We start from the raw sequence: 25,571 nt of genomic DNA, 5'->3' as shown, positions 1-25,571 counted from the left end.
CCTCACAAATATAATCCTACCAGTTGCTGGGAGCAAAAGACGACTAATGGTAGTCCACTGAAGTACATACGTTTTGTAATTGAAAGTACAAGAATTTGCATATATTTGAATTTTATCTTTTCCATTTACCAATGGTAATGAATATCCATTAACGCAAAAAGCGATGGTTATTTCTGAGAATTTCTCTGAGAATTTACAGGTTTCCTGTAGAAATGCATGGAGCTTTATAGTTTTCAAATTATGTTCTCCACATGAGAAGGTGCGAGCTAGCCACTCTTAGATAATGTACGGGCTCCAATGTATGTAGAAGACTTAACTATCCCAAAATATGGCTACAAAATGCTACAGTTATTTTTAAAATTTGTTCATGGGATGAGGGCATCAATGGCTAGGCCAATATTTATTGCCTATCCCTATTTGCCATTGAGAAGATGGTGCTGAGCCACTTTTTTGAACCACTGCAGTCCATGTGGTGTAGGTATGCCCACAGTGCTGTTAGGCAGGGAGTGCCAAGACTTGGACCCCGGGCCAGTGAAGAAAAGGCGATAGTTCTAAGTCAGTAGGGTATGAGACTTGGAGGGGAACATGCAAGTGCTGGTGTTCCCATGCATCTCCTGCCCTTGTCCTTCTAGGTGGTAGAGGGCGTGGATTTGGAAGGTCCTGTTGGTGAGTTCCTGCAGTGCATCTTTTCGATGGCACACATTGCTGCCACTGTGCATTGGTGGTGGAGGGAGTGAATGTTTAAGGTGATGGATAGGGTGCCAAAAATGCAGACTGCTTTGTCTTGCACATTGTTGAGCTTCTTGAGTGTTGATGGAGCTGCGCTCATCCAGGCAAGTGGAGAGTATTCCATCACACTCCTGACTTGTGCCTTGTAGATGGTGGACAGGACTCAGGAGATGAGTTACTTTCCACAGCATTCCCAGTCTCTGACCTGCTCTTGTAGCACAGTATTCAAATGGCTGGTCCAGCTAAGTTTCTGGTCAATGGTAACTCTTGAGGATGTTGATAGCGGGGGATTCAGCAAAGATAATGCCATTGAATGTCAAGGAGAGATGGTTAAATTCTCTCCTGTTGGAGATGGTCATTGCCTGGCACTTGTGTGGTGTGAATTGTTACCTACCCCTTATCAGTCCAAATCTGACTGTTGTCCAGATCTTGCTGCATATGGTCACGGGTTGCTTCAGTGTCTGAGGAGTCACAAACCATGCTGAACGTTGTGCATTCATCCACAAACACTCCATTATAGAGAGGTGGTGGTGTCGTGGTAATTTCACTGAGCTGGTATTCCAGAGATCCAGGGTAATGCTCTGGGGGCCCAGGTTTGAATCTCGCCACAGCAGATGGTGAAATTTGAATTCAATAAAAATCTGGAATTAAAAGTCGAATGATGACCATGAAACCATTGTCGATTGTTGTAAAAACCCATCTGGCTCACTAATGCCCTTTAGGGAAGGAAATCTGCCATCCTTACCTGGTCTGGCCTACGTGTGACTCCAGACCCACTAACAATGTGGTTGACTCTTAAACACCTTTTGAATTGGCCTAGCAAGCCAATTGTAATAAACCACTGAAAAATCTCAAAGAAATGAAACTGTACGGACCCCCTGGCATTGAACAAGGCACCAGAAACGACAACAGCAAATTCAGCCCTGTTGACCTTGCAAAGTCCTCCTTACTAACATCTAGGGGCCAAAATTGGGACAGGAGTCAAGCAACAGCCTGACATAGTCATACCCGTGAATTATATCTGACAGATCATGACCAAGACATCACCATCACCAACCGTGGGTATGTCCTGTTCCACTGGCAGGACAGGCCCAGCAGAGGTGGCGGCATAGTGGTATACAATCGGGAGGGAGTTGCCCTGGGAGTCCTCAACATCAACTCCGGACCCCATGAAGTCTCATGGCATCAGATCAAACATGGGCAAGGAAACATCCTGCTGATTACCATGTACCGCTGTCCGCCCTTCCCACCACAGGCGATGAATTAGAGCTCCTCCATGTTGAACACCATTTGGAGGAAGCACTGAGAGTGGCAAGAGTACAGAACGTACTCTGGGTGGGGGGACTTCAATGTCCGTCACCATCTACAAGGCACAAGAGGGTCTCAGCAGCACCACTACTGATGAAGCTAGTCAAGTCCTAAAGGCCATAGCTGCTAGACTGGGTCTGCAGCAGGTGGTGAGGGAACCAGCAAGAGGGAAAAACGTGCTTGACCTCGTCCTCACCAACCTGCCTGCTGCAGATGCATCTGTCCATGACAGTATTGGTAGGAGTGACCACCACACAATCCTTGTGGAGACAAAGTCCTGGCTTCACATTGAGGATACCCTTCATCTTGTTGTGTGGCACTACCACTGTGCTAAATGGGATAGATTTCAAACGGATCTAGCAACTCAAGACTGGGGATCCATGAGGCGCTGTGGGCCATCAGCAGCAGCAGAATTGTACTCGAAAACAATCTGTAACCTCATGGTCTGGCATATCCTCCACCCCACCATGACCATCAAGCTAGGGGTTCAACCCTGGTTCAATGAAGGAGGGCATTCCAGGAGCCACACCAGGCATACCTAAAAATGAAGTGTCAACCTGGTAAAGCTACAACATGCCAAACAGCTTAAGCAGCAAGTGATAGACAGAGCTAAGTGATTCCACAACTAACTGATCAGATCTAAGCTCTGCAGTCCTGCCACATTCAGTCGTGAATGGTGATGGACAATTAAACAACTCACTTGAGTAGGAGGCTGCACAAATATCCCCATCCTCAATGATGGGGGACCCCAACACGTCATTGCAAAAGATAAGGCTGGAGCATTTGCTACAATCTTCAGCCAGAAGTGCCGAGTGGATGATCCATCTCGGCCTCCTCCGGAGGTCCCCAGTATCACAGATGCCAGTCTTCAGCCAATTCAATTCTCTGTACATATCATCAAGAAATGGCTGAAGGCGCTGGATACTGCAAAAGGGTATGGGCCCTGACAATATCACAGCAATAGTACTGAAGACTTGTGCTCCAGAACTTGCCACGCCCCTAGCCAAACTGTTCCAGTACAGCTACAAAACTGGTATCTACCCAGAAGCGTGGATATGTCCTGTACACAAAAAGCAGGACAAATCCAACCCGGCCAATTACCGCATCATGAGTCTACTCTTGATCATCAGTAATGTGATGCAAGGGGTCTACAACACTATTATCAAGCAGCACTTGATTAGCCATAACCTGCTCACTGACGCCCAGTTTGGGTTCAGCCAGGGCCACTCAGCTCTTGACCTCATTATAGCATTGGTTCAAACATGGACAAAAGAGCTGAACTCCCGAGGTGAGGTGAGAGTGACTGCCCTTGACATCAAGGCAGCATTTGACAGAGTGTGGCATCAAGGAGCCCGAGCAAAACTGGAGTCAATGGGAATCAGGGGGAAAACCCTCTGCTGGTTGGAGTCATACCTAGCACAAAGAAAGATGGTTGTAGTTTTTGGAGGTCAGTCATCTCAGTTCCAGGACATCACTACAAGAATTCCTCAGGATAGTGTCCTAGGCCCAGCCATCTTCAGCTGCTTCATCAATGACCTTTCTTCCATCATAAGGGCTGATGTGGGGATGTTCGCTGATGATTGCACAATATTCAGCACCATTCGCAACTCTTCACATATTGCAGTAGTCCATGTCCAAATACAGCAAGACCTGGACAACATCCAGGTTTGGGCTGGCAGGTGGCAAATAACAGTCATGCCACACAAGTGTCAGACAATGACCATCTCCAACAAGAGAGAATCTAACCATCGCTCCTTGACATTCAATGGAACTACCATTGCTGAATCCCCCACTATCAACATCCTGGGGGTTACCATTGGCCAGAAACTGAATTGGACTAGCTATATAAATACTGTGGTTACAAGAGCAGGTCAGAGGCTAGGAATTGTGCAGTGAGTAACTTGCCTCCTTCCTTCTCAAAGCCTGTCTACCATCTACAAGGCACAGGTCAGGGGTGTGATGGAATATTCTCCACTTGCCTGGATGAGTGCAGTTTCAACAACACTCAAGAAGCTTGACACCATCCAGGACAAATCAGCTTGCTGTATTGGCACCCCATCCACAAGCATTCACTCCCTCCACCACCGATCCATAGCGGCAGCAGCGTGTACCATCTACAAGATGCACTGCAGAAACTCACCAAATTTCCTTAGACAGCACCTTCCAAACCCATGACCGCTACCATCTAGAAGGTCAAAGGCAGCAAATACACGGGAACACCACCACCCGTAGGTTCCCCTCCAAGCCATTTACCGTCCTAGCTTGGAAAAATATCACCATTCCTTCAATGTTGCTGGGTCAAAATCCTGGAACTCCCCCCCCTTACAGCACTGTGGGTGTACCTACACCACAGAGACTGCAGCAGTTCAAGAAGGCAGCTCACCACCACTTTCTTAAGGGCAATTAGGGATGGGCTATAAATGCTGGCCTAGCCAGCGAAACTCGCAACACTTGATTGAATAAAATAAAATTTCTGACCTTATGATGGAGGGAAGGTCATTGATGAAGCAATGCAAGATGGTTGGGCCTAGGAGTAGACTGATGAGGCAGTAATTGGCCAGGTTAGATTTGTCCTGCTTTTTATAGACAGGGCTGGACAATTTTCAACATTGCTGGGTAGATGCCAGTGTTGTACTGGAACAGTATGTCTAAGGGTGCAGCTAGCTCTGGAACACAAGGCTTCAGTACTATTGCCAGAATGTTGTTAGGGCCCAGAGACTTTGCAGTTTGGAGTTAGTGGCAAATTTGTTCCTCACAAGATTGCCTGCTTTTTGGCCTATTTTTTGGCCACTGAATTTTCTGGTGTCACTTCCGTCAAAGACAGATACTTGTTCAAGCATGGATGGATATTTTGGAATGAAGTAGTGACGATGATGTGATGCCATCCATTGGATAGTACCACTTCAGAAGCAATGGATTTAACACTGGCCCATACATACCAAGATACCAGCATTGTCAGGTGCTAAAAATGCGATAATAACTTTAAGCGGCAACTTTAATGCAGAAGAGGACATGTTACATGATTTCCTTTATTAACAGAATTTCAATTTACAAGCAGAGACAACCCTACGGTCACATTTTGGGATACTGCTTGGCTCTTTAAATCGCTGCAAGTGTAGGGAACCAGCAAGGGCATCTTAATCATTTTAACACTTTAATGGAGAATTCCCAAACAAAAGCAGTAATACCACTTGGATCCCTCCTTTGCCACTTAAACAAAGCTGACACCAGAAATTTATCAGGGATCAGTGCCAGATAATGAGAGAGGACAAGTCAATCTCATGCAGAAAGTAAAATGTTTCCAATGGTAGGCAATAGGGATTTTTTTTCTATTCAATAGGATACTTTCTGTCAAAAAATCCTTCACAACTGCAAAAATGGTTACCACATGTCAAAGATCATTTTCACTTTGATAAGTAATAATTTTTAATGTTTTTTTTGCCCAATTTTAACATCCACCAATCAAAATGATATCTTGTGGTTGATTTTATGAAACCAGAATTTGACAATAGGACGACAGAAAACCAGCCAATCACAATGCATTATAATCCTGCTTTAATACCACTCGTAATAAGGCTGCTTTTATACACTTCAAGGATCTAAATTGCCACTTAACTGTGTAGTGTGCAAGCAAGTTCATTTCTTGTAGTTATGGCTCTGTATTCACTTCATAAAACCAGATTTAATGATGGCATGCAGCTGATACTAGATGGTAGTGCTGTTAACAACGAGAACTTACACAAGATGAAAAAGACTTGGCTAGGCTACAATATTAATATGAAGTACCAACCAAGGACAGATTTGGAAATGATAGGCATATACATTAAAACTTTAAACAAACTGTGATAAAAGTGCCCTGTGGCATGATAGAACACTATTCTTAATTCAAAGCTAATTTATTCAACTTTTTTAAAATATTTGTTCATGGGATGTGAACATCCCTGGCAATGCCAGGATTTATTGTCCATCCCTAATTCCCTTCAGAAGGCGGTGGTGAGCTGCCTTCTTGAACTGCTACAGTCCATCTGGTAAAGATACAATCACAGTGCTGTTAGGAAGGGATTTCCAGGATTTTGACCCAGCAAAGATGAAGGAACAATAGTTATATATATCTCCAAGTCAAGGTGGTGTATGCCTTGGGGAGGAACTTGTAGGTGGTGGTGTGCCCATGTGTCTGCTGCCCTTGTTCTTCTAGGTGGTAGAAGTTGCGAATTTTGGAGATGCTGTTAAAAAGGCATTGGAGAGTTGCTGCAGTGTATCTTGTAAATGGCACTACACTGCATGGTGTGCCTGTGTTGATTTTTTCCTCTTGTTGGTTTCCTCACAATCTGCTGAAGGACCAGTCTGGCAGATATGTCCTTCAGGACTTGGCTAGCTTGGTCAGTAGTAGTGCTAGCAAGCTACTCTTGATGATGGGCATTGATACCCCCACTGAGAATACATTTGTGCCCTTTCTACCCTCAGTACTTCTTCCAAGTTGTGTTCAACCTGGAGGAGCATTGATTCATCAGCTGAGGGTGAACAGTAGCTGGTAATCAACAGGAGGTTTCAGTCCCCATGTTTGACCTAACCTTGTGAGGTCTAGAGTCGATGTTGAGGACTCCAAGGCAACTCCCTTCAGACTGTATATCAATGTGCCATCGCCTCTGCTGGGTCCTCCCTGCTGGTGCGACAGGGGGTACCCAGGGATGGTGATGGAAGTGTATCTGGAACATTGGCTGTAAGGTTTGATTTGGTGAGTATGACTATGTCAGGCTATTGCTTGATTAGCCTGGAGGACAATTCTCCCAATTTTGGCACAAACCCCAGATGTTAATAAGGATGACTTTGTGGGTTGATGGTGGAAAGGCTTTGGGGAATCAGAGGGTGAGTCACTCACTGAAGAATGCCAAGCCTCTGACCTGCTTGTCCAGTTAAATTTCTGGTCAATTGTGTCCCCAAGATGTGGATGCTGGGGAAATTTCATGATAATGCTGTTGAACATCAAAGGGAAATGGTTAGAATCTCTCTTATTGGAATGGACATTTCCTGGCACTTACGTTACTTACCACTTATCAGCACAATCCTAAATGCCATGCAGGTCTTGCTGCATATCAGCATGAACTACTTCAATTGCAAAGTGTTGCGACTGGAACTGAACACTGTACAATCGTCAGTGAACTTCTGACCTTATGGAGGGAAGATCATTGATGAAGCAGCTCAGGATGGTTGGGCCCAGGACAATGCCCTGAGGAACTTTTGCAGCAATATCCTGGGCTGAGTTGTTTAGCCTCCAGCAATGCAGCAATCACAACCATCTTCCTTTGTTTTAGGTACGAATCCAGTTAGTGGAGAATTTTCCCCTGATTTCCATTGATTTCAATTTTACAAGGACTCCTTGATGCCACACTTTACTGCTCTGATGTCAAGGGCAGTCAATCTCACCACACCTCCAGAATTCAGCTCCTTTGTCCGTGTTTGGACCAAGGCTGTAATGAAGTCTGGTGCAAGTGGTCCTGTGGGAACCTAAACTGAATGAACAGTGAACAGGTTACTGGTGAATAAGAGTCGCTTGATACCACTGTTGTTGACACCTTCCATCAATTTGCTGATGATTGTGTGTAGACTGATAGTGTGGTAATTGGCCGATGGCTGAATTGGATTTTTTCTGCTTCTTGGGAACAGGACATACTTGGGCAATTTTCCACTTAGGTAATTGCCAGTATTGTAACTGTGCTGGAGAGCTTGGCTGAAGGTGCAGCTAGTTCAGAAGAACAAGTCTGCAGCACTGCAGATGGGATATTATTATTAAGGCTCATAGCCTTGCTGTGTGCAGGGCACTCAACCATTTCTTGACATCATGTGGAGTGAACCGATTTTGCTGAAGACTGGTTTTAGGGATGGCAGTGACCTCAGGAAGCAGTCGAGGTGGATCATTCACTCAGCACTTCTGCCTAAAGATGGCTGCAAACTTCACTACTCAAATGGTGGGCTCTGTCATTATTGAGGATTGAAATGCCCATAGGGCCTCCTCCTCTGGTTAGTTATTTAATTGCTCACCAACATTCAAGGCTGAAGGCAGCAGGACACCAGAGTTTATTCGCAGATTATGGGATAATTTAATTCTATCGAGTAATAGCCTTTTCTGCTTGATAACATGCATGTATTCTGTGTTGTCACTTCACCAGGTTGGCACCTCATTTTTAGATGTGTCTGGTGCTGGTCCTGTCATGGTCCCCTACACTCCTCATTGAATCAGACTTTGTGATAATGGTAGAGCCAGGGATATGCCAGGTCATGAGTTTTCAGGCTGTGATGGCACACAGAACCTCTTGGATGTCCAGCTTTCAGCTGGTAGATCAGTTCTGAATCTATCCCATTTAGCACTGTGGTAGTGTCACCAGGGTGACCAAGTGTCCCGGCATTTCCGGGACCTTTCTGTAACTTGGCCTTTAGTCTTGCGTCCTGGGTCAAGCAAAAGACATGTTTTGCTTTGGGCATGGGAGGTTTGGGGCTAAACTGCTGGTGTCCAGGGATGGGGTGGGTTAAAACGGGGTGGGAATAGCAGGCGGCAGCTTCAGAATTGGAGTTGGTCTCATGCCTGTGGCTCTCCCTCCCCCACGGCCCTGAATGTTTCCCCAACAACCCCCACTCCACTCTCACAGATTCACCAGCACCAACACAGTGTATCCCTTTTTTTTTTGAATCAGAGATGGTCACCCTGCGTGGCACACAACACAATGAAATGTCTCTTCTATGTAAAGATGGAACTTTGTCTCCGGGAGGACTGTGCAGTTGATCGCTCCTACCAATACTGTCATGGACAGATGCATTTACAACTGGTGCATTGGTGAGGGTGAGGTCAAGTAGGTCTTTCCCTCTTGTTGGTTCTCTGCCATCTATGTCTTTCAGGACTCAGTCAGTTCAGACAGTAATGGTACTCAGTGATGGATATTGAAATCCTCCATCCAGAGAATATTTTGTTAGTGAAGAGCACTTTGCAGGATTGTATGGGCTGGGATTGCCTTTGCTTTGTCCAAATCCTAGATGGAAGCTGGGTGATGCGTCCAGGTTTATTTTTCTTTTTCGTAGCAGTTTGATACAACTGAGTGACTTGCTTTCTCATTTCAGAGGCCAGTTAAGAATTGCTGTGGGTTTGGAGCCAGACTGGATAAGGATGTCTAATTTCCTTCCCTAAAGGATATTAGTGAGCCAGATGGGTTTTTATGATAATCCAGTTTTTTCATGGTCACCATTACTGATTCTAGCTTTTTATTTCAGATTTTATTTAATTAGTTGAATTTAAATTCCCCTGTTGCTTGTGTGAGATTTTAACTCATCCAGGCCTCTGCATTACTAGTCCAGTAATATAACCACTATGTTACCATACTGTGCATTCCCTGATAATTGAATTGTCTTATAAAAAATGTAGAATTTAGTGCATTATTTAATTCAAATTCCCTACTGGTGGCTCAGTATATTCTAATTCTGTTAATTCTAAAATCTGCCATTATAAAACCATGAAGAACTTCTGATGGATAGCTTTGAATTACCAGCAATTCCTTGTTGCAATTGCAAAATGTTTGAATTTTAAAACTGTCCATTTACATATGTTAATCCTTATTGTTCTCATGGTTCTGGGGAAAATTGGCTCACAGTTGGAGGGCAAGGAGTTGTACCTTCCCAGGAGATACCATTAACAACACATGAAAACAGATCTGTTCAATGAATTGAAAGACAGCATTTAAAAGGTGTTGAATGAGGAAATTGAAGAGGTGTGCAGATGACTGTGTAAACCAAGTTAGGTACCATATTAATCATACATTAACATGTCCATGCACACTAATTGTGCACAATTGCTGAATAATTCATGCCTTAACTATACAATACCCAAAGGGCATATCACAAGGTAATTATGGATGAGGAAGATTATTAGTTCCTGCACCCAGATGCACCATAAAGTTTCCTCGACCCCTCCCCCATTGCAAACTCCAATTGTTTCCTAAATGCATCCAGAATTTTAGACTTCCTCACTTTAGAGAGAAATCTGTTCCAATTGCAATTATTCACTGTGCCCCAAGAAGTCCTTGATATGTCAAAATTACATTTGACTAGTTTGAACCCTTGTCTTAATCACAAAAAATTAAAGTAACATGCAAATTCACATTTTCAAATCCCACCTTATGTAAACCTTCATAAGGTCACCTCTCATATTTAAAACAAAATTCATTCTAGGGATGCAGACAGCACACATCTTTGAAGGATAGGGAGTCTCCTGATGACATATTTCCAGCATGCAGAGAATTGTGAGCAGACAATTGCCTCCCCTGTCAGTAGCAAGTGCTGCATCCCAAAACATTGAATCATGCACATCACTCTCTAGCACCAGTATGGTCAGTACAGTCAGAGGTTTCTGATACGAGTAGGTAATTTTATTAATTCGATACCGCAGGGATTTTGACAAGAGTGTTCATCCACCGCTTCTGAGGCCTAACCTAATAAGCGCCTGGGAGTGGGACACCCAGGGAAGGGATGGGAAGGTGTTCATTAAAAGAAAGCAGTAAAAATATGAGAAAAGCAAATTAAACAAGCTGAGCAGAAGAACACAAACATTTGCCTGGAAATTACTACTGTCAGCATTAACAGACAAACCCTTAACCCAGTTGTATAACATTCTCTGTATGACGTAACACAAAATGACAAACCTTTTACTTACTATTATTTTAGTGCACAGAATAGAAAATGTTAATGAAGAAAAACAGAAAAAGCAACTACCTGCTTAGCTCTTGAAAACTCGCCCATGGTAAGTGATAATAGCAAATTGTGGAGCTCATTGGAGAAGAACCCGGCAATAAAGACCCTCAAACATAAGTCTCCCGGCTGTATTTCTTGTTTTGCTGCAGGTATCTGCTGTGTGCTTAGTCCTTATGGTTTTCCATGGATAACTGCTGCTCCTCATTGAAGTACATGTTTCAGTCTTGGTCCATATTGGAATACTATGCTTGATGCAGCACACTCATACCATTTTCTGGACCCGGTCAACCTCCTTAGTGGTCCACCCATTTTCTTCATGAAGATTCTGTTTAACCCATACTTCTGTATCATTACTGGAGTATGGAGGCTGTGTCACTAGCTATGGCAGTATAACGTGGCCCATTTTCCCAAGTGGCCAGCCTTCCCTTCTTTCTTTGCCTTCAAAGAGCCGTCAGATTTTCCTCAGGATGAACACATCATAAGATTTATCTTGATATGCATAATTTTGTGGCATGGCTTACGTACGACTTTTTAAATACTGAAACGGAACAACTGGTAGATGTGGACAACATAAAGCAAATGATATCCTGTACCTTGGGAATGGATGTATGATGAAACACAGCACCAGTCACTTGCTTCATGCAGCAGTGGATTGCATGCTGACTGGCCTAAGTGACATAAGAGTTGAGGGCATCTTCACTGCTGTGTGGATGGTTGACTGTGAACATTGTCTTCAAGAAGCAGATGGTAAACTTCAGTTACAGCCTCCCTACTGAACAGAACCCTTATCATGTATAGGTCCTCCATCATGTTCAGGTGGGTGCCATTGACCCATCCCCCGAGGAAGTTGGTTCCATGACCAGTTTGCTGCTCCACTGATGCGTCACCCTTTCCTCCAGTTCCTGCTGGAGTGTGAAGAAGCTACTATTTGGCTTAAGAATCCATAGCACTATTCACTTCTGAGTTTGCTTTGCTGATGTATCCAAGTATGATCAATCATTTGGATAACTAATGTCCATTCTGACTCACATGTCATCATGTTGCTCATAACAAAAGAAAATAAGTAATAAGAGCAGGAGTAAGCCATTTGACCCCTCAAGCCTGGTCTGGTCTGATCTGGTCATGGCCTTAACTCCACTTTTCTGTCTGCCCCTCCCCCCACCATAACCGTTGACTCCCGTGTAGATCAAAAATCTGTCTAACTCAGTCTTGAATAAATTCAATGACCCAGCTTTCACTGCTTTCTGGGGTAGAGAATTCCCAAGATTAATGGTCCCTCCGAGAGAAGAAATTCCTCCTCATTTCCATCTTAAATGGGAGACCCCTTAGTCTGAAACTGTGCCTGCTAGCTTTAGATTCCTACCCTGCCAACACTTACCCTCAGAATCTGGCCTGGATTTTCATCCTCAAGGCAGGCAGTGGGATTAGGAAAACTCCCAGCTCGGCCCACCAGTCTTTGGAGGAAGTGCCTGCAAGGACAGGATTTTCAGGTGGGTGGGGTGGGGGTGGAGGCAGGGGTAAGTGTGGGCTGTGATTGGGTCAGCCGACCCAGGGAAAGGGTTGGAGACAGCCACTGGGGCTGCCGGGTGCGGAGCTTGGCTGTTTAAAAAACCTGCCTCAGTGCTGTGGAACTTCATTCCATTTAAAATAAAAACAGGAAGGTCCTCCAGCCCCCACCCATCACACCCTCCCTCCCCATACACTCTCATTCTCCATCCATGCCACCTCATGCCCAGGTATGCCCCCCAATGGCCTCGCATGCCCCCATGTCCCCAAACAATCCCATGGCCTCTCATGTGCCCTCTGCCAAGCTATGGTACTTCCACGCCCATTGACCCATTGTACACTCTATAGAACCAATGAAGTCCATAGTGACAATAGGATGTGTAAAAAAAGGGCTTTAAAAACAGTCATTCATTCATAACTTTACACTATGCTAAAAAACATCTTTTTACTGGAAGTCAATAAACATGTCAATATCAAGACCCTTTAAAGTTTCAGTAGCTGAAATTGCAAGCATTTGAAACCTCTTAACCTTGTGTAAACACACATTGTGCATTTGACAGCAGAAATCAGAGACAGAGCTGTCAATCAAGCAATGTTTTCTCTGGGGCTCAGTTGTTTCAATAGGTTGATGGATTTCTGGGCTTTCAGCCAAGCCTCATGTATTCTTAGCTGAGAGCCCAGTCATCCACTTGCATATTAAAACACCTGAGCCCCAGGAAAAATATTGCTTGATTGACAACTCGGGCCCTCTGATCTCTGCTGCCAATTTCACAGTGTTTATGTACACCAAGGTTAAGGGGTTTCAAGTGTTCACAGTTTCAGCTATTGAAACTTAAAAGGGTCTGCATGATTGACGCTTTTATTTCCCTATAGTAATAGAATTTTCATTTTAACATAGAAGTGAGTAGTGCTATGCATTCTTAAGCTAAATGGTAGCTAATCTCTCATCATATGATGAGAGATTACATTGATTAGGCGTATATTCACTGGAGCTTAGAAGAATGAGAGAAGATTTCATTGAAATGTATTAAATACTGACAGGGCGGGACAGAATGGATGCAAGGATGATATTTTCTCTGGCTGTGGGGTCTAGAACAAAGAGTCACAGTCTCAGGATACTCGGTAGGCCATTTAGGCCTGAGATGAGGAGAAACTTCTTCACTCAAAGGGTGCTGAACCTATGGAATTCTCTACCACAGAAGGCTGTGGAGGCCAAGTCACTGAATATACTTAAGAAGGGAACAGATAGATTTCTAGACTCTAAAGGCATCAAGGGGTATGGGAAAGAGTAGGCATGTGGTGTTGGGAGAGATGATCAGCCATGATCATATTGAATGGTGGAGTAGGCTTGAAGGGCCGAATGACCTACTCTTGCTCCTATTTTCTATATTTCTATGTTTCCCTTCTTTTACACTCCATCCTCCTTGCAATGAAGGTCAAGATTCCTTTAGTATTCCTAATTTCTTGCTCTACCCACATGCTAACCTCTTGTGATTTGCGTACTAGGACACCCAGCTCCTTCTGTACAGCAGCATTCTGCAGTCACTTTCAATTTAAATGATATTCTGCTTTTTATTTTTCCTACCGAAATGCATAACCTCAGCTCCCACACGATATCCCATCTGCCAAACATTTACCTATTTACTGAACCTACATATACACAACCCTTTGCAGCCACTTTGTGTCCTCCTCATGGCTTGCTTTCCCACCTATTTTGGTATCATCAGCAAATTTAACTACTGTACCCTGTGCCCCTTTATCCAAGTCAATAATATAGATTGTAAATGGTTGAGGCGCAGCAGTGATCCCTATGGCACCCCACTAAGTTACAGTTTGCCAATCTTAAAATGATTCATTTATCCCCACTCTGTTTCCTGTTAGTTAGCCAATCCTCTCGCCATGCTAATATATCACCCCCAACAGCATGAGCTTGTATAGTAGGCTTTTATGCAGACCTTATCGAATGACTTTTTAGAAATCCAAACACACTGATTCCTCTTTCTCCACCCTGCATGTTACATTCTCAAATAACTCTAATAAATTTGGAAGTACAGAACTTGAGTGTGGCTAAAAAAAAAAGATTTTTTGTTGAAGCTTATTGTCTTGCACTCATCAAGATAATTCACAAGAATACCAAATGTAAAGGGAATAACAATTTAACCTGTATGAGAAGAGTGTGCTGATTGGCTGGCAAGTGAACTCTGATTGGTAGAGGCATTGCCATGGAGAATGCACCAGTTGGCAGAGACTGACAGTTAACTGCCAAGCATTGTTTGAACTTTAAACCAGGCAGCTTTACACTAATTGGTCAAGAAATTGCCCTGAGGCAACCCACTAGAGTCAGAGATAAAAACAAAAAAACTGCGGATGCTGGAAATCCAAAACAAAAACAGAATTACCTGGAAAAACTCAGCAGGTCTGGCAGCATCGGCGGAGAAGAAAAGAGTTGACGTTTCGAGTCCTCATGACCCTTCGACAGAACTTGAGTTCGAGTCCAAGAAAGAGTTGAAATATAAGCTGGTTTAGGGTGTGTGTCTGGGGGGCGGAGAGATAGAGAGAGAGAGAGAGGTGGGGGGGTGTGGTTGTAGGGACAAACAAGCAGTGAAAGAAGCAGATCATCAAACACTAGGAGGGAAATGGAAAGCAAGGAAGGTGAGCAAGACAACAGAGAGATACGGAAATCTTGTCGCAGAGAGGAACAGAACTTCTTCAAGGAGGTAGGCATTTCTTGAAGAGCAGTGGCAGTCAATTAAACACAGAGATAAAAACAAAAAAACTGCAGATGCTGGAAATCCAAAACAAAAACAGAATCTCTCTCTATCTCTCCGCCCCCCCAGACACACACCTTAAACCAGCTTATATTTCAACTCTTTCTTGGACTCGAACTCAAGTTCTGTCGAAGGGTCATGAGGACTCGAAACGTCAACTCTTTTCTTCTCCGCCGATGCTGCCAGACCTGCTGAGTTTTTCCAGGTAATTCTGTTTTTGTTTTGGATTTCCAGCATCTGCAGTTTTTTTGTTTTTATCTCTGTGTTTAATTGACTGCCACTGCTCTTCAAGAAATGCCTACCTCCTTGAAGAAGTTCTGTTCCTCTCTGCGACAAGATTTCCGTATCTCTCTGTTGTCTTGCTCACCTTCCTTGCTTTCCATTTCCCTCCTAGTGTTTGATGATCTGCTTCTATCACTGCTTGTTTGTCCCTACAACCACAACCCCCCCCCCCCCCACCTCTCTCTCTCTCTATCTCTCCGCCCCCCAGACACACACCTTAAACCAGCTTATATTTCAACTTTTTCTTGGACTCGAACTCAAGTTCTGTCGAAGGGTCATGAGGACTCGAAACGTCAACTCTTTTCTTCTCCGCCGATGCTGCCAGACCTGTTGAGTTTTTCCAGGTAATTCTGTTTTTGTTTTGTCCACTAGAGTCAGAGTCCACTTGCCAATCAATCAGTACTCTGTTCTTGTACAGCATAAATTGTTGTTCCCTTTACATTTGGTATTCTTGCGAATTGTCCTGATGGGTGCAAGATGAAAGGCTTCGACAAAAAATGTCCCTTTTCTTCAGCAACACTAATAAATTTGTCAAGCGCAATTTCACTCTGCTTGATTGTATTATGACTTTTTTTAAATATCCTGCTAATGATTTCTTAATAATGGATTCCAGCATTTTCTCAGTGACAGACGTTAGGCTAATTGGCCTATAGTTTCCTGCTTCCTACCTCCATCCTTTCCTGAATAGGGGCGTTACATTTGCAGTTTTCCAATCTGCTGGGACCTTTCCTGAATCTGGGGTATTTTGGAAGATTACACCAAATGCATCAATTAACTTTGTAGCCACTTCCTTTAATACCCTAGTCCGCAGGCCGTCAGATCCAGGGGACTTGACAGTCTTTGGTCCCATTCGTTTTCCTAGCATACCTGCTGCTGCTCAATTCTTCAGGATATTCTCAGGAAATGCCTTCAAAAAGGTTTCAAGCTCCTTAACAAGCCCTTTACTTTTTTCATTTCATTAATTTACTAACATTCATTCCAAGCTATGAGCAAGACTTGAAATAACAGTAATAATGGAAAAAAAAATAGTCTGGTACCACATTCTACCAGTCTTGCTTATCATCATCCGCTTTTTTATTCAAATTAATACCCAGAGGAAAAGATATCTCATAATCTCCAGATTCAATATAATGTGTTATTAGGCTCTGTTGGGAAAGGACAAACACTAAGTCTGGGTTTAAGTTTATAAATAATTTAGTGCAGTTGGCAGCCATCTGACCTCTGGGAGAGGTAAATTCCACGAGCAGTTCATGTGAAGAATCAAAAATGTTGTGTCCTCAGCTGAAGTTCTGCTTACTTGTAGCAAGAGAAAGTCTTAGGCTACAATCACGCTGAATGCACTTATAAAATAAAGACATGGTCATGTGATACTGTGACCTAATTTTAATTCTCCGGAAGAATCATTTAATTAGAGGTTTACAGCATTTAATTCAAATGAACTGTATGCCCTGTTCATTTATTTTAAAAAATGGGACACATGTACTGTCATTCTTTTTGATATTACTGGATTTTAAATATATCATGTCATTTCAATTTTATATGTAAAGGATTACATAATCAAATCCCTTCCAGAAAGAATGCTTCTGTTCTCTGCTTCAATCAACTTTTATCACTGTCATGAAACCAATGCCTTGTAAGTAAACACTGCCTAAGAGGCAGGGTCTGGGTACAGGTAAGCAGGGGCAGACAGCTGTACCTGTCTTAACCTCATGCAGTTGAAAGTGCTCTGGTAGACAGTAGGTGTTCCATTCCACATCAAATTAAAAAAGCAAAGTTTTCAACATATATTAATTCAGCAGGTTATTAGTAGAATTGTCAAATTGAAGAATGCAGCTTCTTTGAATCACTTGATTGGAAATGTTGGATTTAAGTGCAAAATCCCTAATTAAAGTCCATTTTGAAGTGTGCTGACACGGCCACAATAAATTACTCCCATCTCTTTCTCCTGTAAAATTGCAATCAATCACCCAATCTGTAAACCATCAGTCAATAAAGATTGTGCTGTCTAGCTCCAATGCACCTGATGATAGAATGCTGAACAAGTGTGAATATATATGTCAGAGCTCAGAATTTCTGTGGCAGGCAGGGTCATTGCTTCATCTATGATTAAAAGCTATGCACCTACCCCAAACATTTGTCGCAGGTCAGGGTCTCTGAATCGGAAGGGAATGTTGGAGACATGTAACCTTTTGGGCTGCTGTTTCTCTGTGGTCTCTGATGACTGTAGCTGCTGTGACGAATCTGTCTGTGCGGCTTCATCTGTCTGCTGGAGGAACGGCAAAAGGAAATGATAAAATGACAGGCAAGTTCAAGTAAAATGCAAAGCATGCCAGCCATGACATAGAAGTGAGGTTTAGGTCAGGTGAGGCATTCTCATTCCCAGAATAGCCATTTTGAATCCAAATTGCCTGTCAAATTAAACAAGCCATATTTGCATGCCTTCCCCATTAGTCACGGTCCCTTTCCTTCTCCTATTCTCTTTTAGGATACAATCTACTTTATGCTGGAACGTGCATTGTTCCGTACTACCCAGGGAACACCAACAAAGGACAATTTCAGTGTTGATAGGTCACTTGCAAAACAAAATTCAGATATGAAAATAGTGTTCATTAGGAACTGGACTATACGCAAACATGTAAAATGGTCCTTTACATCCACAGTGATTACATGAAACTAATTGTTCCATTTTCTAATAGCTTGAAAAACTATGTGATTTACTTTCTGATCATTTGGCAAACTAATTAGAAATAGGATCTAAAGGATTCTCCGTGTATTTTGAACAGGTGCTGATGAGGTTTCAACAATCATCACATTTACAAATCTAATAAAGGTGATATTTTCATTCCGTTCTGGGTCCATCTTCATGATTAAAAACATTTCTTCACAAAAAAGAGCATCACGGGCCCAGCACTGCGACATGAACTAATTGTTATCTTTAATGCAATTCCATATTTTAGAACTGAGCAGTATGTCAGAAGGTTTCGGAATGCAGTGCATTTCATTAAGTGGGAGAGGCATGATTATTGTAACTTATACAATAGCTGTGTCCTCTACAGCAATGTGATAATGCCAATATGAATGCTGTTTTAGCCAAGGATCATATTTGGCCACAGCAAGTTGCACCATCTGACCAGGATTCAGACTGCCATACTGCTCCACAATTTCATTTCAGCTAAACGTGAGTGGAAAATATCAAGTTACCTGGTGCGGGGGAGAGGGTTGGGGATGGGAGGGTGGCCATTGGGAATGGTGTGACACAAGACACTTCAATAAAGTTAAACTTGTGCATCAATTGTATTAAAAGAAACAACCTTAGAAATAATGCATGCTGAGGAAATCATTACATTCAAGTGGCATATTGAAAACCCAGCCTGAATTTTCACTCCCAAGTCAGGATTGCAAAATTGGGAAAGTTCCCGCCTCCACAAACCCCATTCAGGTCAAAATGCCCCAGATGGTCAGATTTTCATTCCAGGAGGGTGGGGGTGGAGTCAGAGGGGTGGGCATCACCCCTAGAAACAGTGCGGAGGCAGCTACAGGGGCTGCCGGGTGTCGGGGCATGCTATCAGAAAGGCCTGTCATAGTGTTCTGGCACTTTGTCTCAGCTGTAAAAAAAAAAGTGAAAAACAGCCCTCTAGTCAAGAATCACTTCGCACCCCCTCACCACCCCATACCCTATCCATGCAAACCAATACCAACTCATGCCCCCACCCACCCTAATGGCCCTTTATAGACCCTCTGCCACTAAGTGCCAACTCATGCCAACCCATGCATCCCCATCCACCACCTTTTTCCTTTACACACTTCATACCAACTCACCCAGTATGTGCAGACCTCAAGACTGATTGTGAGATGAAATAAAGTTTTATATGTCTATTGATGCCCGCATTATTTTATCTAAAAAACTCTCATTGATAGAAAAAAACTCTCATTTAAATGCCTGCAACTATTTCATCCCCTATGAAAACAAGCATTTTTATTCATAGCCCCACATCAGACTTTATAACCACTTAGAGCTGTCAAACTGTGACAATAATAGGTTTGGAATCAGTCATGCAGCCCTCAATGATTGCCCTCAAGCTTATGTCAACAGATAGAGTGAAATAGCAAGCAATGATATCTTTTAAAACTACAGGTTAAAAAAAAACAGCCAGGACATTTAAATGCCTTAACCAATGAGTTTAACCATTCTTTTACATGCATTCATGTCTACTTTTAACAATTCCAAAGGGCACTTGACCTTTCTTGATGGGCACTTGAGCTCGCCCAAAGGTGTCCCTGGACCCATCCAAAAGGGTACCCTAACTCTCCAAACAAATCCTAGAGGTTTAGTACATCTCATGAAAAGTGTAAAGCTCACAAGTTTGGTGGAATTTTATGCCAGCAGGATTTTACGGTCTTACTGAAGTCAATGGACTTTTGAATGGCTCGCTGCATCTTACAGCCCTAGCCCCCACCACAGGGCCGTAGAATTCCGCCCTGGTGTTTTGGACATCTCCTGAACGAAAATTGGATCTGTTTGAAGGCAGCTGCATTTCTACATGTGCAGCTGCCTTTGTGAAGCACAGATGTGTAAACTAGACCCCACCCCAGTTTTGCCCCCCTCCCGCAACAAAAATACTGAGCTCGGCAACAGGACTTACAGAATCAGGGCTCTGATGCCATTTGAATAAGCCGGGGATCTCTCCATCCCCATGAAAATTCAGACACTAGTATTGAAAATCCTCCACGTAGTCCAGATATGATGGTAGAACTGAGTTAAATTCAGCTATGAAGTGAGAGAGCTAGACTGAGCTCTGGCACCACAACCTCTGCAACATCCAAACTCCAGAGTACCCAAGCTCTAGCTGTCAGTGTAATGATCATGTGCAGTTGTATTTTTTGTGATTCTGCATAAATTATTGGGTCTTCAATTTATTTAAATAAACTTAATTTATTGTTATTTTTATTTTGATCAGTGGCTCGTGTGCCTTAAAATTTGACCATATTTTGCTGCCGAATGATCTGCTTTTCAAGCAATGCTTTTGGCTTTACTGTTTTTATTATTTCCTAATTCAGTGAGACTGAAGACATGATACGTTTGGTTTCGGATAGTTGGGCTCAATTGAGATTTGTCTCATGAAGCTGTAACGTGATGGGATGTCAATTACCCACACCCTCCTGTGTGTCAGCAACAATGGAGAGTTTATGCTCGAGCTGAAACAGTTAGCTTGCAGGTTACAAAAGATCAGACGAACAAGGTGGTGGCTCAAACATGAAAAGAAACTGTGATCAACTGTAACAATGCTTGGACACTGAGGATAAAGTGGCTGATAAGATACTTGATCTGGTACCTTGTATTCCAGAACATCAGCACAGTCTTCCATTATTATTTCAACATAATGGAGGGTTTGTGTGATTCACAGGAACCCCCAGACTTGCACAGTTAAGTTTAACAAAAATAAAACTCTTGATATTGCACTTATTCTACAGGCTGAGAGATTCTATTTAAGCTACACACTTGCTAATTAAGAAAGGTTTTTTTTAAAGCTTGTATTAAAATTTTGCTGCATTGCAGCTCGTTTGTGTGTGTGCACATCACTCAAAGAATGACAGGCTAAGGATGTTGTGATACTGTAATATGTAAAAACCCAATATGATAATCAACAGAATCCGGTTTTCCTTGTTATGCTAATAATAGCTCATGACAATCATAGTAATTGTGATAAATCAATAAGAAAAAAATACATTCCCTGGAAAATAAGAATATTAATAGAATTGCCTTTGTCAATATAGAGCAGTACTCGTTAAAAAGTTTTCTTGCATCAAACAATTCTTTGTCTGTCATTGCTGTGTCAGACATCTGTGAAATTTATAGCTATTATAGGCAACAGACAACTCTCTGCAGAGGTGTCTGGCAGTGGAAGTGCTCCCAGCAGGTACTGAATCTCCTGGATTATTTGAGCTTAATTTATTTCCTTCACTTTTTAAATGTTCTATGTTATCAATTTTGGTATTTTGCAGACAATTGCTCAAATGCACTCTACAGATAAAATATCCTTGTTGCGCAGGCCCTAAGTGTCTTTGGATATGTTACACACCCTCACTCGACTGTTGAGAATTTGAGTCACAAACTGCACAAGAATTTAGGTGGTTTTATTTTTCCTCTACTGTCAGTACACTGTCCAGGATTTGACCTGAGCAGGGCAATAACAGTTGAGAGAAAATAAAATCATCCAAAATTTCCCGCCTGCTAGTAAGCACCAAAATGAAGAGTATACAATGTGAGGTATAAAGTCTCAGTCAGTCACCATGGATGCTGACTCTCACTTTACAACATGCCTTAAATAGTGATAATAGTTTTCGGTTGGGAAACAAAGAACAGTATCAGGGAGGGAATTTAATTAAAATGCAGTTGAACTCTGTTCTAAATAATGATATGCATGCATATCTGGAGTTATAAGTTGCATTTCTAGAAGAGCTGCATGGATGCTTAAGATGCCAAACTGAGCAAAAGGATAGCAAAATGGCATTTACCACTATTCAAATCCTGTTTACTTGGAGGAGGAAAAAGACAAAAAACAGATTTGGTCACAGTGAAAACTATTAGGTAAAGACAATATCTAAGGGATAGCTACACCATTGCTTTGCCAAGATATTCACAATTAAACACATGAAAGGGTGTGAAGTTTTTGTGAACACACCATTAAAGTTATGGCTTGTCCATTCAAGTGTAACATAAGAACTAGGAGCAGAAGTAGGCAATTCAGCCCCTCGAGCCTGTCCTGCCATTCAATACGATCATGGCTGATCTCATTTCGGCCTCAACTCCAATTTCCCGCCATCTCCCCATAATCTTTCAACCCATTACTAATTAAAAATTTGTCTATCTCCTCCTTAAATTTATTCAGCGTCCTGGCATCCATTGCACTCTGCGGTAGTAAATTCCACAGATTCATGACCCTTTGAGAAAAGTAATTCCTCCTCATCTGATTTAAATCTACCACCCCTTAGCCTAAAACTATGGCCTCTCGTTCTAAGTGGTAAGTGAATTTTAAATGGCACAGTAAGTCTTAATATCGCCAAGCAACCCCGCTGGCACTGAAAATTAACTTATACAAATGTGGAGTCTCATTCCTTCAGATTTTAATTATTACTGGTGATTTAAATAATGAAATTAAAATTCTTTTACATTTTCATTCTGTATTTTTTATCACCCTCTCTCAATCCCATTTTCTTCCCCTTCCTTTATTTTGCTTTTTGTGCATGACTACATTTAATTAAATATTCTAACTCAAACTTTCTGGTTTAGACTGTGTGTGATTTCATAAAGATTCTTCAATTTAAAAGGTTGAAGAATTACACTGTTGCTTGTTTCGTTCACGAGTCCCAGATTTGCTATAGAAATGCCACTCTGAAATGGATCTCTAATTACCATATGTTGTCATGCAAAAGCTCACTGAGAGTCTGTAGGCAGCTGTAAGCATATTAAACGGTGAGTACTGTTCAGTTGCCACTGACCTCAAAATCTGGACCAACATGAGTTAAAGACTTGACAGTTATACTTGTCTAAAAGTATCACAGGATCATGCAAGAAGTATGGATGGGAATTGTTTAAAGCTTTTATTTTTGTGGAAGGTGCTAAATAATTTAGTAACATGAATGCTCCTAACACCTGAGCACCTGTATCATTGCAATCCAGTATTTCTTTCAGTGTTGCATTGCATGAGTTAGCGACTGAAAGCTTGAATTTCCTGAAAGCTTGGATCTAAGGGTTGAATGTAATTGAGTTATTCCTTAAAATTTGTAATAATTTAGAATTAGTGTATTTAAATCAATATGGATAACCATTGCTCTTAAACTGAGATAACAAGATCAATTCAATTCGTAATGAAGAGGGCCAATTTTAAGTGAAAAATGATCTTAGTGCACATGAAACATAATGAAAAATGTAAATAAATAATATGGACTCTTTTGGGAACTTGAGGTCACTGCTGGAGGATACATATGAAATTTCAATTGGCCAACTGATGCTGTATGCAAGCATGAATTTCAATGTGAAGTATGTAAGGCATTTGAAACATGTAATTAGTAGCATTGACTTAGATTTGCAAATGTATATTTCAATAGTTTGCATTTTAACCTTCTGGCAATTGTAGCTTAGCTTCATTTTGCAGTTAATTCAAGTTAAATGGAATAATGAGTAACTAGATGTGGAAAACCATTTCAGCAAGCACTGAGTGAAAATCAACTAACCGTCTAACCTGGCACAGCAGGAAAGTGTACAGCAGATGCTGCAATTGCACAACGTGGAACAAGCTCCTACATTTCACCACTTGCAAAACTTTGATAGTGCAGGCTGATCTAATTTTACCACTTCTAATTACTATTGTGGCAGTATCGTTAATCTCTGCCTATTTAGCTCTTTTTTACACTTTATTGGAAACTACTTCAACCTCTTTCAAAGTGAAAGGGTTGCAATAAATAAAGGCTACATCATTATCCTAAGCAGACTGGACCGAAGGATACTGTCGGAACCTGCGGTACAAATAACAGCAGGGAAAATATAAATACCAGGAAAACAATTACATGTCAAGGGCAACATAGTCAAAATAAATAGCCAAAATTGGCTTGAAAATGTGCATAATAAGAAGGGAAAGTGGGGAATAAGTAAAGACAGGGTCAAAGTACTGAAACATAAATCAAAGTCTGACTATTAGGAGGTAAGTGAATGCATTGAGATGAAAGATTCTAGGAGTCAATAGTGCTGTCTCAGTGCAGAAGTGCTGGGACTGCACCTCTTTTCGTGCTATGAGCTAACATAATGAGTTCTTTTATGTGATATTACAATGCTTTGGGGGAACTAGGTACAATAGGTTGTCAATACGCCAGGGTCAGGGTTACCTGGCATCAGCTGTTGTAATATGCCTTTAATGGATAGCAGCATGCCACCACTAGAAGGGAAATGTGTCATGTGATCCAGTCTCAGTTTCACTTTGGCCTGTGAGCAGAGCGTAGCGTACACAACTCTGCTGCTGATGTCCTCAAGTTTTCCATCCATGTATATATGTTCCCATCAGCATCGTATTAATAAATGAACTCACAATATATTTACACAATCCCTTATGAGCTTTTATATCATTGTAAAAACACACCAGCTACTTTTAAAAAGGTCACAGGAGAAACACATTTATGTGGCAGCAACACAATCATAAATATCATCTTGGCTCAATGGCCATCCTCACTTCTGAGTCAGACACTTGTGAATATAGGCCACTATCACTATCTAGGCTTAAGCGGCACTGGGGGAATGCTGCATTGTTGGATCCACTGAATTTTGGATTCAACATTAAACCAAAGCCCCATCTATCTGTTCTGGTGGATAACAAAGATACCCAGGTAGTCTTTTTTTGGAAGGGAAGCAGTGAATTGTCCTGGCCATCATTCATCCCTCAACCAGAACCATCAAAACAGATTAACAAATCATTCATCTTATTGCTATTTGTAGACCCTTGCTATGTACAGATTGGCTGCTGCATTTGCCCCAGAACAACAGCGACTGTACTTGAGAAGTAATTCATTGGCTGGGAAACACTTTGGGACATTTTTATAATATGTAATTTCAAGCTAACAGAAACTTAGAAGTTTTAGTAGACTCAGCAATCAAATAGCCCAAGTAATGCCGAGCGAAGAGAATGTTGAATTCCGTTGTCAAAGCAGTAGCACCTGAGACATTTCTTGAATATCATGGCCAGTTCTGGTTGCTGAGGAACAAGAGAAACATTCAAGCGCTGGAAACAATGCAATGAAGAGCCAAATGCTGATCTCTGGAGTAAAAGGCTTTGATGGAGTCGAAAGACAGAAGGAACCTGAGCTTTTCAGGCTGCAGGGGTATTTGTTACCTCAGGTAGACCCTAAAATTCTATAAGTTATGGTGGTTCCGCTAGGATCTCAGTGTCCTCCAGCACTGACCGCACTGAGGGTATCTGGGCAGGAGTGCCACTTTTGATATATTACAGGTGTCCACCTGTCTGTGTTGGCCAGAATGATGCTGTCCACACTTTCTAGGATTCCAAGTGAGAAGGCTAACTACAAAATTATGTATATATCCTGGTCTTCAGTGGTTCAAGCTGCTTGCCTGACTTGGACCCTAATGGTGAGATCCACTTTGCCCTTGTGAAAGATGATACATCTCCATGCCCTTGCTCTCCCAGCCTCTCCTGAAACATTAGGTTCTACCGGACACTGATGATTGGGAAAACCCAA

The 25,571-nt window shown here is 42.1% G+C and overlaps 1 protein-coding gene across 2 annotated transcripts in view; it reads right to left on the bottom strand.

Moving 5' to 3' along the window:
- The window catches only part of rbfox3a (RNA binding fox-1 homolog 3a), a 161,357-nt gene that overhangs the window by 111,354 nt on the left and 24,432 nt on the right, over positions 1-25,571 (bottom strand). The window contains exon 2 of one of the 2 annotated variants that reach the window (XM_041217114.1): positions 17,452-17,589. In XM_041217114.1, the coding sequence (XP_041073048.1) occupies positions 17,452-17,589 (138 nt within the window). Of the gene's footprint in view, positions 1-17,451; positions 17,593-25,571 lie in introns of both variants that reach the window. The other variant, XM_041217115.1, reaches the window with a different exon arrangement.

This window comes from Carcharodon carcharias, chromosome 22 (genome assembly GCF_017639515.1).
Source record: "Carcharodon carcharias isolate sCarCar2 chromosome 22, sCarCar2.pri, whole genome shotgun sequence".
In the NCBI taxonomy this organism is placed as follows: domain Eukaryota; kingdom Metazoa; phylum Chordata; class Chondrichthyes; order Lamniformes; family Lamnidae; genus Carcharodon; species Carcharodon carcharias.
This window is presented reverse-complemented; position numbering and strand designations above follow the sequence as displayed.